At 46.8% G+C, this 16699-nt stretch overlaps 1 protein-coding gene across 1 annotated transcript in view; it reads right to left on the bottom strand.

The window, feature by feature from the left end:
• Nucleotides 1-9972, bottom strand: part of LRRCC1 (leucine rich repeat and coiled-coil centrosomal protein 1) — an 87222-nt gene extending 77250 nt beyond the window's left edge. The window contains exon 1 of the mRNA XM_068237576.1: nucleotides 9681-9972. Coding sequence (XP_068093677.1) covers nucleotides 9681-9745 — 65 coding nt within the window. The 5' untranslated portion in view covers nucleotides 9746-9972. The remainder of the gene's footprint in view (nucleotides 1-9680) is intronic.
• Nucleotides 9973-16699: the final 6727 nt, after the last annotated feature.

The following is a 16699-nucleotide window of genomic DNA, read 5'->3' as shown; positions in this document are numbered from 1 at the left end:
CTTCTTACAGGTACACTTTAAGAAAGAATGGCATATTGGAGGGGAACAGCAGGAGGCATTGGTGGGGAAAAAACTACAATTAGATTGCTAGACTACAGATTGTAAGCACTGGCAATCTGTAGGCAGATTGCCAATATAGGCAGCCTTGCAAATTTTCCTCCACCCCCCCCCCCCCCCCCAATCCCGCTTAATTATAGGTAGCCTGGCACCACCACCAGAGCAGTGACTCACCACAAAGTTCGGCTCCCCCTCGTTCACTCCTTGCAGTGCTGCCCTGAGGAATAGTTCATACCTCAGATCATCAGTAAGCCAGTTGCAGTGTAGAGACAACCAGGCAAACGGTGTACAGTGACGGCGTGTATACTTCAAATACAGGAAGTGAGCAGTAATGTCACTTTCTATATCTGCACCATCACTGTGCACCGTTCGCCTGGCTGTCTCTTCCCCACTAATCTGAAGGTCTGAAGTATGCCACAGAGCAGCACAGCAAGGAGCTGGGGAAGGGATGCCAAACTTTGTAGAGGCAGGACAGGCCCAGGACAAGTAGCTGGCAGGCAATACAGTGGCAGGGAAACCTGGTGTGTACCACTTGGCCAACAGCAAAGTACCACCAGTGGTATGTGTTCCACAGGTTGAAAAGCCCTGCTGTACAACTTCCAGTTTTCTGCTCTAAACAAGCTTTGTTTTGACAGTTTTTGATTCTGGTTGTGAATAGCTTAAATATATGCATAACTGCATAGCTCAAATATATTTGTCCTTTGTTGACTGTGTTTGAAATGTATGGTTATTCGTCTTGATTTGATCAAATTGACGTGTTGTTTGTCACGTCACATTTCACTGCACAATCTTACATGCACGGTTTACAATACACTACAGGTTGCTTATATAATTTACCTCTTTTATATATATGTTGCTACGTCTGGATATACAGTATTTGCTAAAACAAGCAAAATTCATAACAGTTGTTCAGTGGCATGTGTGACATTATCCGCACCCTCTTCTATTGCGCTCCAGGGTCCGGGAGAATTCAGCGCATGCACAGTATAAATCTTTTCTTACTGAGCAAATGCACACAAGGCCATGCAACCAGAGTTTGGAGGGTGACAAGGGGGCAAACGAGCAGCGGGGATGATGGAAAGTGACTAGGGTGATTACGCACGGAACTCACCACCAGGCACTGAAACCAGGCACCCCATAGCAGCAATGTAATGCTGCACGGGGCACATAACGGCAATTCGCGGGTTCCAGCGGCTGACAGACCCCAAATGACATCTCCATCTGAGTTGCGACAACTCAGAGGGGGAATAGTATCCAATACTGCTGAATAGTTTTGCGGCAGTGGGGAGAGCCGCCATTCAGCTTTCCCGGCACCCAACTCATGCATGGCTTTACAATACATATGCTGGAAGAAGCTCCAGGTAAGAGGGAAGGTTTTTTTTTTTTGCATTTAAAGTTTACTTTAACCACTTAAGGACCTAGGGCTTTCTACCCCTTAAGGACCGGCCACTTTTTTTCCATTCAGACCACTGCAGCTTTCACGGTTTATTGCTCGCTCATACAACCTACCACCTAAATGAATTTTGGCTCCTTTTCTTGTCACTAATAAAGCTTTCTTTTGGTGCCATTTGATTGCTCCTGCGATTTTTACTTTTTATTATATTCAGCAAAAAAGACATGAATTTTGGCAAAAAAATGATTTTTTTAACTTTCTGTGCTGACAGTTTTCAAATAAAGTAAAATTTTTGTATACATGCAGCGCGAAAAATGTGGACAAACATGTTTTTGATAAAAAAAACCCATTCAGCGTATATTTATTGGTTTGGGTAAAAGTTATAGCGTTTACAAACTATGGTGCAAAAAGTGAATTTTCCCATTTTCAAGCATCTCTGACTTTTCTGACCCCCTGTCATGTTTCATGAGGGGCTAGAATTCCAGGATAGTATAAATACCCCCCAAATGACCCCATTTTGGAAAGAAGACATCCCAAAGTATTCACTGAGAGGCATAGTGAGTTCATAGAAGATATTATTTTTTGTCACAAATAAGCGGAAAATGACACTTTGTGACCCAAAAAAAAAAAAAAAAAAAAAAAGTTTCCATTTCTTCTAACTTGCGACAAAAAAAAAAATGAAATCTGCCACGGACTCACCATGCCCCTCTCTGAATACCTTGAAGGGTCTACTTTCCAAAATGGGGTCATTTGTGGGGTGTGTTTACTGTCCTGACATTTTGGGGGGTGCTAAATTGTAAGCACCCCTGTAAAGCCTAAAGGTGCTCATTGGACTTTGGGCCCCTTAGCGCAGTTAGGCTGCAAAAAAGTGCCACACATGTGGTATTGCCGTACTCAGGAGAAGTAGTATAATGTGTTTTGGGGTGTATTTTTACACATACCCATGCTGGGTGGGAGAAATATCTCTGTAAATGACAATTTTTTATTTTTTTTTACACACAATTGTCCATTTACAGAGTTATTTCTCCCACCCAGCATGGGTATGTGTAAAAATACACCCCAAAACACATTATACTACTTCTCCCGAGTACGGCGGTACCACATGTGTGGCACTTTTTTACACCCCAAGTACGCTAAGGGGCCCAAAGTCCAATGAGTACCTTTAGGATTTCACAGGTCATTTTGCGGAATTTGATTTCCAGGCTACTCCTCACGGTTTAGGGCCCCTAAAATGCCAGGGCAGTATGGGAACCCCACAAATGACCCCATTTTAGAAAGAAGACACCCCAAGGTATTCCGTTAGGAGTATGGTGAGTTCATAGAAGATTTTATTTTTTGTCAAAAGTTAGCGGAAAATTGATTTTTATTGTTTTTTTCACAAAGTGTCATTTTCCACTAACTTGTGACAAAAAATAAAATCTTCTATGAACTCACCATACTCCTAACAGAATACCTTGGGGTGTCTTCTTTCTAAAATGGGGTCATTTGTGGGGTTCCCATACTGCCCTGGCATTTTAGGGGCCCTAAACCGTGAGGAGTAGTCTGGAAATCAAATTCCGCAAAATTACCTGTGAAATCCTAAAGGTACTCATTGGACTTTGGGCCCTTTAGCGCAGTTAGGGTGCAAAAAAGTGCCACACATGTGGTATCGCCGTACTCGGGAGAAGTAGTACAATGTGTTTTGGGGTGTATTTTTACACATACCCATGCTGGGTGGGAGAAATATCTCTATAAATGGACAATTGTGTGTAAAAAAATCTAAAGATTGTCATTTACAGAGGTATTTCTCCCACCCAGCATGGGTATGTGTAAAAATACACCCCAAAACACATTGTACTACTTCTCCCGAGTACGGCGATACCACATGTGTGGCACTTTTTTGCACCCTAACTGCGCTAAAGGGCCCAAAGTCCAATGAGTACCTTTAGGATTTCACAGGTCATTTTGCGGAATTTGATTTCCAGACTACTCCTCACGGTTTAGGGCCCCTAAAATGCCAGGGCAGTATAGGAACCCCACAAATGACCCCATTTTAGAAAGAAGACACCCCAAGGTATGCCGTTAGGAGTATGGTGAGTTCATAGAAGATTTTATTTTTTGTCAAAAGTTAGCGGAAAATTGATTTTTATTGTTTTTTTCACAAAGTGTCATTTTCCACTAACTTGTGACAAAAAATAAAATCTTCTATGAACTCACCATACTCCTAACGGCATACCTTGGGGTGTCTTCTTTCTAAAATGGGGTCATTTGTGGGGTTCCTATACTGCCCTGGCATTTTAGGGGCCCTAAACCGTGAGGAGTAGTCTGGAAATCAAATTCCGCAAAATGACCTGTGAAATCCTAAAGGTACTCATTGGACTTTGGGCCCTTTAGCGCAGTTAGGGTGCAAAAAAGTGCCACACATGTGGTATCGCCGTACTCGGGAGAAGTAGTACAATGTGTTTTGGGGTGTATTTGTACACATACCCATGCTGGGTGGGAGAAATAACTCTGTAAATGGACAATTGTGTGTAAAAAAATCAAAAGATTGTTATTTACAGAGGTATTTCTCCCACCCAGCATGGGTATGTGTAAAAATACACCCCAAAACACATAATACTACTTCTCCCGAGTACGGCGATACCACATGTGTGGCACTTTTTTGCACCCTAACTGCGCTAAGGGGCCCAGAGTCCAATGAGTACCTTTAGGCTTTACAGGGGTGCTCACAATTTAGCACCCCGCCCACTTGCCAGGACAGTTAACAAACCCCACAAATGACCCCATTTTGGAAAGAATACACAACAAGGTATTCCATGAGGGTAATGGTGAGGTCATTGAAAATTTTATTTTTTGTCACAAGTAAATGGAAAATGACACTGTTAAAAAAAAATTTAAAAAAAAATTCTGCTAACTTGTGACAAAAACTAAAATCTTTTATGAACTCACCGTGCACCTCACATAATATTTTAGGGTGTCCTCTTTCCAAAATGGGGTCATTTGTGGAGTCTGTCCTGGCATTTTAGGGTCTCTGCAATCATTACATATATGGCCAGTATTAGGAGTTTCTGCTATACTCCTTATATTGGGTATACAAGTAATGCACTCTGGGCTGAAAGGAAAAATGAACGGCAAACATACCTTGCTCCACATCAATGGCAGATCTTCCTCCACATCAATGGCAGTGATAACCTCAGGAGAGAGACACCCCGTGCCACCCTGCACTCAGGGTGAGCCACCAACTTATGTGACTGGGCCTCAGAACTTTAGTATACAGCATTATGCCTGTAGGATACAGCAATATGCCTGCCAATAGAGATGACTCTGTGTGGCATTAAAGCATCATCATAGGCCCAAATCACATATAAACCGGGGGTGTCCACACTCAAGGGAAATTCAAACATGCCGTCTTATATCGCCAACCCAGGACAGATCAGCAATATCAAGCATGGAAACCGATCCTTCTTCCCACTTTTATGCTTACCCGTTTGGTCTTCAAGCTTACCTCTCCTCTCCCTGCGACAATGTGCGAAAGACCACTGAGTGTGTGCCTACTCCTGTGTCTGGAGTTCCCTAGGTTCTAATAGTGTACCTGCTCGTGGTACCTCTCAAAACACGGCCCTACGCATAGACCAGGCTGGTCAGGACAGCGGGGACAATAAAAACTGGTGTCATTCCTTCTTCCAGTCCTGCTGCAGACACGACAACTTTTTCTTCGGATGCGTTGACCTGGGGCACACGGAATCTGATAGGTGTAATGCCTACCATGCAGTCGGCTAGTTGCATCTGGGGGGGGGGGGGGGGCCTGGCACCTCCTGGATACAGGATGTCCAGAATGATCTGTTCCTGAAATTGGAGGAAAGATCCAGTTCTCCCAGCCTTACTGTAGAGAACAAAGCTGTTGTAAACTGCCAATTGAATCAGATAAAAAGACACTTTCTTATACCAGCGTCTTGTTTTCCGGGTCATTAAATAGGGCGCTAACCTCTGGTCATTGAAGTCCACCCCTCCCATGTTGACATTATATTCGTGGACGACAAGGGGCTTTTCAATGACCTTAGTTGCCCGTTGAATTTGGACTGTCGTGTCTGTGTGAATGGTGGACAGAAAGTAAACGGCCCCTCTTGTCCCTCCATTTCACCGCGAGCAGGTCTTCAGTACGCAAGGCGGCCCTCTGCCCCCCGTTCAAGTCTGGTGGTAATGAGCCGTTGGGGGAAGCCCTGGCGACTAGGCCGCGCAGTGCCACAGCATCGGATTCCTTCTAACTTTAAGTGCTGAAAGAGGGCCACACTTGTGTAATAATTGTCCACAAAAAGATGGTACCCCCTTCTGGAACAAGGGTGACACCAAGTCCCACACAACCTTTCCACTGCTCCCCAGGTAGTCAGGGCATCCGACCGGCTCCAATTTTGAGTCTTTTCCCTCATAGACCCTAAAACGACATGTATAGCCTGTGGCCCTTTCACAGAGCTTATACAGTTTCACCCCATACCGGGCGCGCTTGCTTGGGATGTACTGTTTGATGCCAAGGCGCCCGGTAAAGCGTAAGAGGGACTCGTCTACGCAGATGTTCTGTTCAGGGATATAAGCATCTGCAAATGTTGAGGACAGGTGGTCTATGAGGGGCCGAATTTTGTGGAGCCGGTCATAAGCAGGGTCTCCCCTTTCATGACAGGTTTCGTCGTCGTTGAAGTGCAGGAAGCGCAGGATGGACTCAAATCGTGTCCTGGACATGGCAGCAGGGTACAAGGGAACATGATGTACTGGGTTCATAGACCAATACGACCGCAATACATTCTGTTTCATTAGTCCCAAGTGAAGGATAAGGGCCAAAAAGATTTTAATGTCGGAAACTTGGACTGGTTTCCACCCGAAAGGCTGGGCATACATGCTCTCCGGGTGCTCGGTGATGAATTGTGTGGCTTTACGGTTGGTCTCAACCACAATTAAGTCCAAGAGAACCTGGGTGATGAACAGCTGCAAAAATTCTAGGGCCGTTCCTAGATGAGCTGTCGCCACCTGGACTCCAGACTGGGCGGTGAAAGGGGGCACTACGGGTGCGGCGGAATCAGGGGATTGCCAATCTGGTTGTGCCAGCACCTCTGGGAGTCTATGGGTACTACGGGCCCGTCTTCTTCTTGGTGGCTGCGACGGGGGTACTACTGCACTTGCCACCGTACCAGTTTCAACTTCCATGCTGACGCTCACCACTTCGCCAGGGTCTACGGAAGCACTGGCACTAAGTCCAGGAGATGCTGCGCTGCTGGTGCCTGCCTCACCAAGAAAACTATCAACAGCGCTAGCACCACCCTGCTGCCCTTGAGGCGGATCCTGCGCCACCTGTGGTCTAACGACTTGGGGTCTGGTACGCCTGGCTCTAGCCAGGACCATAGCCTCGTCATCACTATCGGTCAGGGAACCACTGCTTTCTACAGGTTCAAATTCGGACCCGGAAGATTCGACGGATGATTCTTCCCAAAAGAACTCATCCGACTGGTCCATGTACCTGTATACCTCGTCATCGGAAAGCCCCCTTCTTGCCATTTTGGATTGCTAAATTTATGGGGTTTTCCTCCGAGACTACCCAGAAAAAAAGAGCACCTACCTAGCAAAAAGGGAGTATTTGAGAGGTATTGGGGTTGGTGGGAAGTGGGGTCTCAGAGGCAATCAAACAACCACGGGACAATCAAATACAATTACAGCACAATCGACTCCAATCACAGCACAATCAAATCTGATGCACTCGGAAGGTGATGGGGGGAGGGTGGGATTGGGTGTGGCGGGAAGTGGGGTCTCAGGCAATCAAACAATCACGGGGCAATCGAAGCCGATCACGGGACAATCAAATACAATTACAGCACAATCGACTCCAATCACAGCACAATCAAATCTGATACACTCGGAAGGTGATGGGGGGAGGGTGGGATTGGGTGTGGCGGGAAGTGGGGTCTCAGGCAATCAAACAATCACGGGGCAATCGAAGCCGATCACGGGACAATCAAATACAATTACAGCACAATCGAATCCAATCACAGCCCAATCAAATCTGATGCACTCGGAAGGTGATGGGGGGAGGGTGGGATTGGGTTGTGGCGGGAAGTGGGGTCTCAGGCAATCAAACAATCACGGGGCAATCGAAGCCGATCACGGGACAATCAAATACAATTACAGCACAATCGACTCCAATCACAGCACAATCAAATCTGATACACTCGGAAGGTGATGGGGGGAGGGTGGGATTGGGTGTGGCGGGAAGTGGGGTCTCAGGCAATCAAACAATCACGGGGCAATCGAAGCCGATCACGGGACAATCAAATACAATTACAGCACAATCGAATCCAATCACAGCCCAATCAAATCTGATGCACTCGGAAGGTGATGGGGGGAGGGTGGGATTGGGTGTGGCGGGAAGTGGGGTCTCAGGCAATCAAACAATCACGGGGCAATCGAAGTCGATCACGGGACAATCAAATACAATTACAGCACAATCGACTCCAATCACAGCACAAGCAAATCTGATGCACTCGGAAGGTTGTGGTTGGAGGTGGTGGGGGGGGAGGGTGGGGTTGGGTGTGGTGGGGGGGGGGGGGTTGGGTGTGGTGGGAAGTGGGGTCTCAGGCAATCAAACAATCACGGGACAATCGAAGCAGATCACGGGACAATCAAATACAATCGCAGCACAATTAAATACAAGCGCAGCACAATCGAATACAAGCGCAGCACAGTCAAATACAATGCACTTGGACGGTGATTAGGGGGGGGGGGGGGTGGTCTGAGGGCGATTTGAGGGGGTGGGGGGTTGATCAGGAGCCCGCACAGGGCAGACTGAGTCCTGATCTGATGAGAGGCAGACACAGGGGGTTACTGATCAAAGATCAGTTAGTGATCGCTGGGGAGGACAGATGTAAACAAAGAGCAGGGGATGTAATCAGAAGGGGGGTATGAGGGCAATCGAGGGCCTGGGCAGGTGATCGGTTACCCCCGCGGGGCAGTTAGGGTCTGCTCTGATGGGTGGGGTTGCTGAGGGGTGATGGACAGGTGATCAGAGGGGGATCAGAGGGGGATCAGGGGGTAAGGTAGCTGTATACAGATGTATACAGTATACAGGGGGGTAGTCTGGGATGGGGTCTGGGGGTGATCTAAAGGTAGGGGGGGGGGGATCAGGGGTGACTAGGAGGCAGTTAGGGACCTAAACTAAGGGGCAGCGTCGCTAGTTAGTGGCAGGTGGGGGGGGGGGGGGGGGGTGGGGGTTTTGCAGGGGTGCAAGGGTGCTAGGCAGGGGTCTGCTGGGGTGATCAGGGGGGGTATGAGGCCTGGAGTGGGTGATCAGGGGGCTGTAAGGCAAAAAAAACGGCTGTGTGCTGATACTTACAAAGTGCTTCCTACTCGCTAGTGGTCTCTGCAACAATGAGACCACGAGGCGAGGAGGAAGCACGTATAAGGCACTTTGTTTACTTAACAAAGTGCCTTATACTACCTGATTGGCTACATTGTTGGATTCCTCCGCTCGCCGGCTCTGCTAAGTGGCCGGCGAGCAGAGGCAAAATGCCGGGCTTCCGACTCCCGGCGGAGGATCGCGTCACTGATGACGCGATCGCTCCGCCCATGCCCCTACAAGGACCGCCGCCATTTGTCAATACGGCGGTCCTTGCGGGGTGCACTTCCCGGCCGCCAATTGTACATACGGCGGTAGGGAAGTGGTTAAAGTGAACCTAAATTAAAAACAAACAAAAATTTAACATACCTGTGGCTTCTACCAGCCCCCTGCAGTCGCCCTGTGCCTGCGCCGTCAATCAGTGATTCTCCAGTCCCTCGCATCAGCCCTTTCATTTAATTGCGCGGCCCCAGTCCCCGCGCCTCCTGATGGCGCTGCGCTCTGCGCATGCGCATTACGGGGAAAACTCTACTGCGCAGAACGGTCCGCATGTTCAGTGGCGCATCCATACACCAAGTAGCCAAAAGAGGGGCTCTGCGAGGGACTGGAGGATCGCTCAGTGACGGCGCGGGCACAGGGTAGCTGCAGGGGGCTGGTAGAAGTTCCAGGTAGGGTAAACTTGTTTTTTGTTTTTTTCATTCAGGTTCCCTTTTTAAGTATAAATACAATACCATAATAAAGTTTATGAAGAATTCCTGTTTGTCGCATAACAAGCGCTGCCAGTGCTGCTGCGGAAGTCATCTACCCACACCGCAGATGATGACACCCGATAACCGCAGAGCAGGTGGAGGCCCGGACTGTGACGTAATAACTTACCGACAGGACAGACAGAAGGAATGACCGCTCCAGATGTGTAACGGCACCGAGGACGCCGGAAGCATCGGGTGCCATGGCAACCATACACTTCCCACTGTACCCACCACACGCCCTCCTTCTCTCCGCCTCAATCACTGATCAGCCAATAGAATAACGCAGCTCATATTCTCATCGCATAGCGGCGGAGATTTCAGGAGAGCGCTGATTGGTCGGCTCGCGTGACGTAGTTTGAAGTGTTGTGCGCGCGGACACCGGACAGAAGTTTTTTTTGTATTTGAGACGAGGCAGCAGATGTGACAGCTTAAAGTGCAGTGCTGTGACCATTGCCATGAATTATCTAGATAATCCCTGTTTTGAGATGGGTTTGGAAAACCTGCTCCCTGTGATCTTTCCTGTAGTTAGACAGGGACACATTCACTGCACAGCTCCCAACTGTCCCACTTACTCCCTCATTTGTCCCTCTTTCAGGACTGGTGTACAGATTTATGTAAATATATACTTTTTTGTTTCTACTGATTGACTCTAAACTTCTTTCCTATCCTTTAAATCGATATATTTTTTATTTTCAAGTGTTACTATGAAGAGAAATGAACCAGGATAGAAAGGAACAGTCTGGTGTGAATTATAAAATACTGGTAAAAAGGGCCCACCCCTTAAAAAAAGGGTGCTAGAACACTGCTGCGACCCCCCTTCCCCCCCCCCCCCCCCCAACACACACACACACACCGTGCACAGACGGTAGTCCAAAGTATATGCACAGAGGAAGATCTTGCTTGCTTGGCGGTTGGAAAAAGATGTTATTTCCCACAATGCAATGAGGTTCCCAGACAACAAACTGTCAGGTCTGGAAGCATGGATGCAGACACACGGGTTTTATTATATAGGATTTTTTTTACTGAAATCTTTATAGTATCTGTGACTAGGGGTGTGTCGGGGGCATGGTTAGAGGCGTGGCAGGGGTGTAGTTTAACTAGGAACTCCAATGAAAATAATGGGTACTTATCCGTTAGCCGGGCGCATCCTCTAGGTGGCGACAAAACTCCACCAGAGTTACATCTTTCCCTACTATCCATGTCGGCCTGGAGGGGGAATAGTAATTAGCGCCACCTGCCGGATGCGCCCGGCTAACGGATAAGTACCAAATAATGTAATAAAAAAAGTGCTTCATTTTTACAATAATTACGTATAAATGATTTGGTCAGTGTTTGCCCATTGTAAAATCTTTTAAATCCCAGATTTATATTCTGACATTTATCACATGGTGACATTTTTACTGCTGGCAAGTGATGTAGCTTCTGCTTGCTGTTTTGGCAGTTGGAAACAGCTGTAAATAGCTATTTCCCACAATGCAACAGGGTTCATAGACAGGAAACTGCCAAGAGTAGGTACTCAGAATTTCTTTGTGGGAGGGGTTTCACCACAATATTAGCCATACAGCACCTCCTGATGGTCTGTTTGTGAAAAGGAATAGATTTCTTATGTAAAAGGGGGTATCAGCTACTGATTGGGATAAAGTTCAGTTCTTTTTGGAGTTTCTCTTTAAGTGTCCTTCATTTTGATACCAGAGCTCAAAGTTTTGGAGAAACGGGGAACAGGCATATACTACCACCTGTCCTTATGCCCACACCTCCGCCCGTTCTCCTCTCTGCCCCCAAGCCCCACAAGATCCTCTCTCGGTCTGCAGGGTCAGCACTTACTGCGCAGGTGCCAGCCGGGCAGCGTGCGTACTACGGCATGCACCTGTGACCAGGAGCGCATGCATATGACACAACTGCATCATGCTCATGACTTCATACACAAGCGAAGTGTGCTCCCGCCAACGGTGCGCACGCAGCCCGGCCGGCGTCTGTGCAGTAAGTCAAGGAAGAGGATCCCAGGGGGCTTTCACGTGAGCTATGGGGGGCAGAGAGGAGAACGGGTGGGGCGGTGGTCATAAGGACAGATGGGGTAGTATATGCCTGCTCCCCTCCTTTCTCCAAACTTTTTGAGCTTTGGTATCCTTTAAAGGGTATCGTGATCTGAGTAAAATGATTTAAAATAAACACTTGATGTACTGAAAGGACAACAGATAAGCAAAGTAATGTCCATGCTTCTCTATGGCTCAAGTGGTCAATATTACAGTTTAACAGTGTGCTGACCAGAAAACTGTTACGGGGTAATGGCCATTTTCAAAATGGGGGACAGAGAATTCCATTGACCACAGTGGATAAACAGGATGCAGGAGAGGAGAAAGATATTGATGAGTAGACTACACGGGAGGTAAGTATGTTCAGGTTTGTTTTAACCACTAGCAGCAGCAGTATATCTATGCCCCGCGGTTGGTGTTTTACTGCTCCAGGTGCATAGATATTCGTCTTCTTGTTTAAAAGGGTGGTGCGCACGCCCGGGAACTCCCCCATGGCATTGTACTAGTACACTGATCAGTGAATGGGAACACAGTTCCCATTCATTGATCTAAGTGCCCATGAGCCATGGCCGCCGGCATCAATGAGATGCCGCAGTCATTGATAAAACAAACACATCCACGCGTTACTTCCTCTTAGTGTTTTAACAGTATGCACAGGAAGATAACGTGGGGGACATCTTGTGGCTAAGTAGTAAAATTACACCTACATGCACTTACATACATTTGTTGAATAACTATACATACATATAACATTAAAATAACCCCTTACCTCTCTCACTCTCCCATAGTTACCAAAATAAAACTTGCATTGATACAAAAAAAAAATTACCTTAGGGACTGAACTTTTTTAATATGTATGTTATGAGGGTATATTACTGTTATTGCAAATAAGGGCTTGAAATTAGTGACGGATGCAAACTGGGAAAAAATACACCTTTATTTCCAAATAAAATATTGTCGCTATACATTGTACTAGGGAAATAGTTTGAATGTTATAATAACTGGGACAAATGGGCAAATAAAATAGGTGATTTTTAATTGCAGTAGCATGTATTATTTTAAAACTATAATGGCCGAAAAATGAGAAATAATTATTTTTTTCCATCCTTTGCTTATTATTCCCGTTAAAATGCATTTAGCATAAAATAATTCTTAGCAAAACATACCCCCCCTCCCCCCCAAAGAAAGCCTAATTGGTGGCGAAAAAAACAAGGTATAGAACTATAGATAATTTTGTTCTGATTAGTAGTGGTAAAGTTATTGGCTAATGAAACGGAGGAACGCTAAAAGGTGATTGATGCTCCGGTCCACAAGGGGAAAATCCCTTAGTGGTGAAGTGGTTAAGCTGCCCATACATCAGACAATGTATGGGCATATCGACCAACAAACAGATCTCTGCCTGATCGAATCTGACGAGAGAGAGAGATCTGTTGGCTGCCTATACACCGCAAGCCAATTCTCGATCAATTTCAGCATGAAATCTTTTGGGAAGTGGTCTTGGCGCTGCCTTCGTCGCTGTCACTCATGCGCTATACACAGGTGAGAGGTGACAGGTGAGATTTTATTTTATTTTTTTTTTCATTTTTTATTTATTTTCCAAGAAGATTTCTAATAATTTACAAAGCTTATACTTACTAAATACAAATGCAGTATAAAATTACAAGACACACAAAAAAGTATCCTGATCATTATGTGTAAAGTCCATATACTTTATCTCTTTAACCCCCTTTTTTTCCTGGCATAGTATGGCTGACCCTCCTGCTTTAACAGTTTAGTGTCTAGAATGGGACTCCCACATATCCTCTCCCTCCCAGGTGAATAGGTAAAAGGGTTAAAACTTTGAATTGGGCCATCAGATCCACTTCCTGTCAATTTTTATTAGCCCAGTTCCCAGCTGCATTCAATTTTGATCTTAGTCAGATTTTTTTTTTCATCTCATTGACCATCCCTATTGCTGACCCACTACCTATGTAACCTACATTAAAATAATTTAAAATAAAAAAAAAAGAAAAGACAAAAAAAATTAAATACACTTTTTTTAATGGTTTAATAAAAATTAGTTGTTTTTTTAATAGCATGTTCTTTTTCTGTACTAATCTGCACACTGTATAATTATGGCTTCTGATCTCCATACTTGTCTTCTGTATTTTCATCTATAGTTTTCCTGCCTTGGTGTATTTTGTTCTTCTGTTAAAGGAATACTATCAAACCAAGTGTTCTAAAATGACAATGTACAAATAATGTCTAAGTAGCTGTGTAAACATTTTCATACTTTTAATGTTAAATATCAGAGGCAAAAGCAGTAATTTGTGTGTGGTATTTAGCTGTATTGGAACAAATCATTCCTAAAAGGGGTGTCTGCTTCAATGTACAGCCAGTGTTGTCTTTAGCATATCAGACTACAGAGTATTTTTCTCTGAAAGCAAAAACAAGTAGGAAAAACTGTGGTGTCACAGACAATTACAAATGTTTATAACAAGTTACATTTCCTCTGCTCTCTGCAGACAGCTCATTCAGAGACAGGCAGCTACTGAGAGCATTCTCTCACGCAGGGTTAACAGATGCACTGCGAGGGAGTTCCCCCTTCCCTCATGGCTCACTCTGCCATCAGATTATAGCAGACTGCCATCAGTTTAGAGTGAAAGTAATTTGATACAGTAAACAAAACAGATAAATAAGTGAATTGTATACATCATTATTTACCAGCACTGCAGGAAATGTCAATCCCAGGTTAAAAAAAAAAACATGTTAATCGATAGTGTTCCTTTAATGTTAGTTTTCTGTCTTCATCTCTGTTCTTTTCTTTTTCTTCAAACTAGTTAGCAGCACACCGCCCATTGCCACATCCTACCCTGCCCTGACAACGCCCTTTCATATAAGGCCCGGTTCACATTAGCGGTTGTTTGCCAAACGGACCGGATGACCTGACCGGATCCGGACCGGATCCGGATCGGAACCGTACGGTTCTGATCCGGATCCGATCCGGATCCGGTCAGGTTGCATCAGGTGTCCATCAGGATGCGATCCGGATCCGTTTGGCAAAAGTTACTTTAAAAACAAAAAAAATGTTGGGGTCTGGGAGGTCAGCAGAAGGGGGACCTGTGGAATCAGGCCCTCTGCTGTTTAGCACTCACCTCCACCTCCGACATGCTGCCAACATCTCCGGATCCGGATCCAGCTGTGCTGCTCCACTCCAAAATGCTTGCCCATGTGTCCCCATCCAATATCGCCGCAACAATCCCCATAGGAAGTGGGGTAGAACATCCGGATTTCTCAGCCAGTGTGTTGTGCGCTCTCCGGTTCCCATTGGTTTGTATTGGCCGGATGGTGCAGTCCGGCTCCGCCCCGGATACGGCTGCCGGAGGAGCCGGATGAAAAAATAGCGCATGTTGGAACGGAGGCCGGAGTCCGGATCCGGCCCGAATCCGGTCCGGCTCCGGTTCGGCAGAACGGACGCATGTGAACGGACGCATAGGCTTTCATTGCTATGCCGTGCGTCCGTTCCGTCCGTTCTGCAAGCGGTGCGGCTCCGGCACGGCGATTCCGGAGGGCCACCGCAAGTGTGAACCGGGCCTTAGGGAAGTTTAAAGGGGAGGGAATTTTAAAGAGGAACTCCAGTGAAAATAATGTAGTAAAAAAAGTGCTTCATTTTTTACCATAATTATGTATAAATGATTTAGTCAGTGTTTGCTCATTGTAAAATCTTTCCTCTCCCAGATTCACATTCTGACATGTATTACATGGTGACATTGTTACTGTGGGCAGGTTATTTAGCTGTTTCTAGCTGCTCTGTCTGTTAGACAGCTAATAACATCTATTTCCTGTCTCTGAACATTGTTACATTGTGGCAGTTTGCCAGCAGTACCGCGGTATTCAGAGCCTCTTGTGGGAGGGGTTTCAGCACAAAATCAGTCACACAGCGCCCCCTGATGGTCTGTTTGTGAAAATCATTGTCTTTCTCATGTAAAATGGGGTATCAGCTACTGATTGGGAAAAAGTTCAATTCTTGGTTGGAGTTTCTCTTTAAATCAACACCAGTGGGACTTACCATATTTGAATTTCCCACTGGGCATCTCTATTGGTCTATTGATATTAATCAACCAGAATGCTCAGCAAATGTTTACATTTGAATTCCGCACCAACAATTACAAGTGATTTACAGAAATAAAGCATTGGGAAGCATTGATGGGAAATTTATATAGTGGAATGCGAAAGTTTGGGCAACCTTGTTAATTGTCATGATTTTCCTGTATAAATCATTGGTTGTTATGATAAAAAAAAATGTCAGTTAAATATATCATACTAGCCGACCCGCGGTGTAGCATACACCGCATAAGGGGTTAGCGAGCAGGATGGGAGTATTAGGCACAGCGGTGGGGGAGGGGGGGTCAGACCCCCCCTCACCTGGGTCCCCCATCGGCCTCCCTCCCTCACCTGGTTCCCCCATGTGCGCTCCCCCTCCAGCTTAGAGGCAGTGGGCGGGGATGACTCACCTGTTCGGCGGAGAGGGGGGTCGGACCCCCCCCTCACCTAGGTCCCCCATCGGCAGGGAGGGGGGTCGGACTTCCCTCCCTCACCTGGGTCCCCCATGTGCGCTCCCCTCCAGCTTAGAGGCAGTGGGCGGGGATGACTCACCTGTTTGGCGGAGAGGGGAGTCAGACCCCTCCCTCACCTGGGCCCCCCATCGGCGGGGAGGGGGGTCGGACCACCCCTCCCTCACCTGGGTCCCCCATCTGCACTCCCCCTCCAGCTTAACTTCAGCAGCAGGTGCCACTATTACTAAGAGGCAGCGGGCGGGGATGACTCACCTCTTCCGCGTTCCAGCATGCGTTCCACTATCGTCACTTCCTGCAATGCCGCCCACTTACAAAACAGTTAGTAATAGCGGCGCCTGCTGTTGAAGTTAAGCTGGAGGGGGAGCGCAGATGGGGGACCCAGGTGAGGGAGGGGGGTCCGACCCCCCTCCCCGCCACTATGCCAATTACCCCCCTCCTGCCCGCCACCCCCTCCAGCTCGGTGGCCCCCCACCCCCGGCTCGGGTGTGGGTGACGAAAAGTCTAGAACTGGCCCTGAGGGCAGGGCACTACTTCTTCTTGCTTCAAGGTTGAGGCAC

This window comes from Hyperolius riggenbachi, chromosome 5 (genome assembly GCF_040937935.1).
Source record: "Hyperolius riggenbachi isolate aHypRig1 chromosome 5, aHypRig1.pri, whole genome shotgun sequence".
Classification (NCBI taxonomy): Eukaryota; Metazoa; Chordata; class Amphibia; order Anura; family Hyperoliidae; genus Hyperolius; species Hyperolius riggenbachi.
This window is presented reverse-complemented; position numbering and strand designations above follow the sequence as displayed.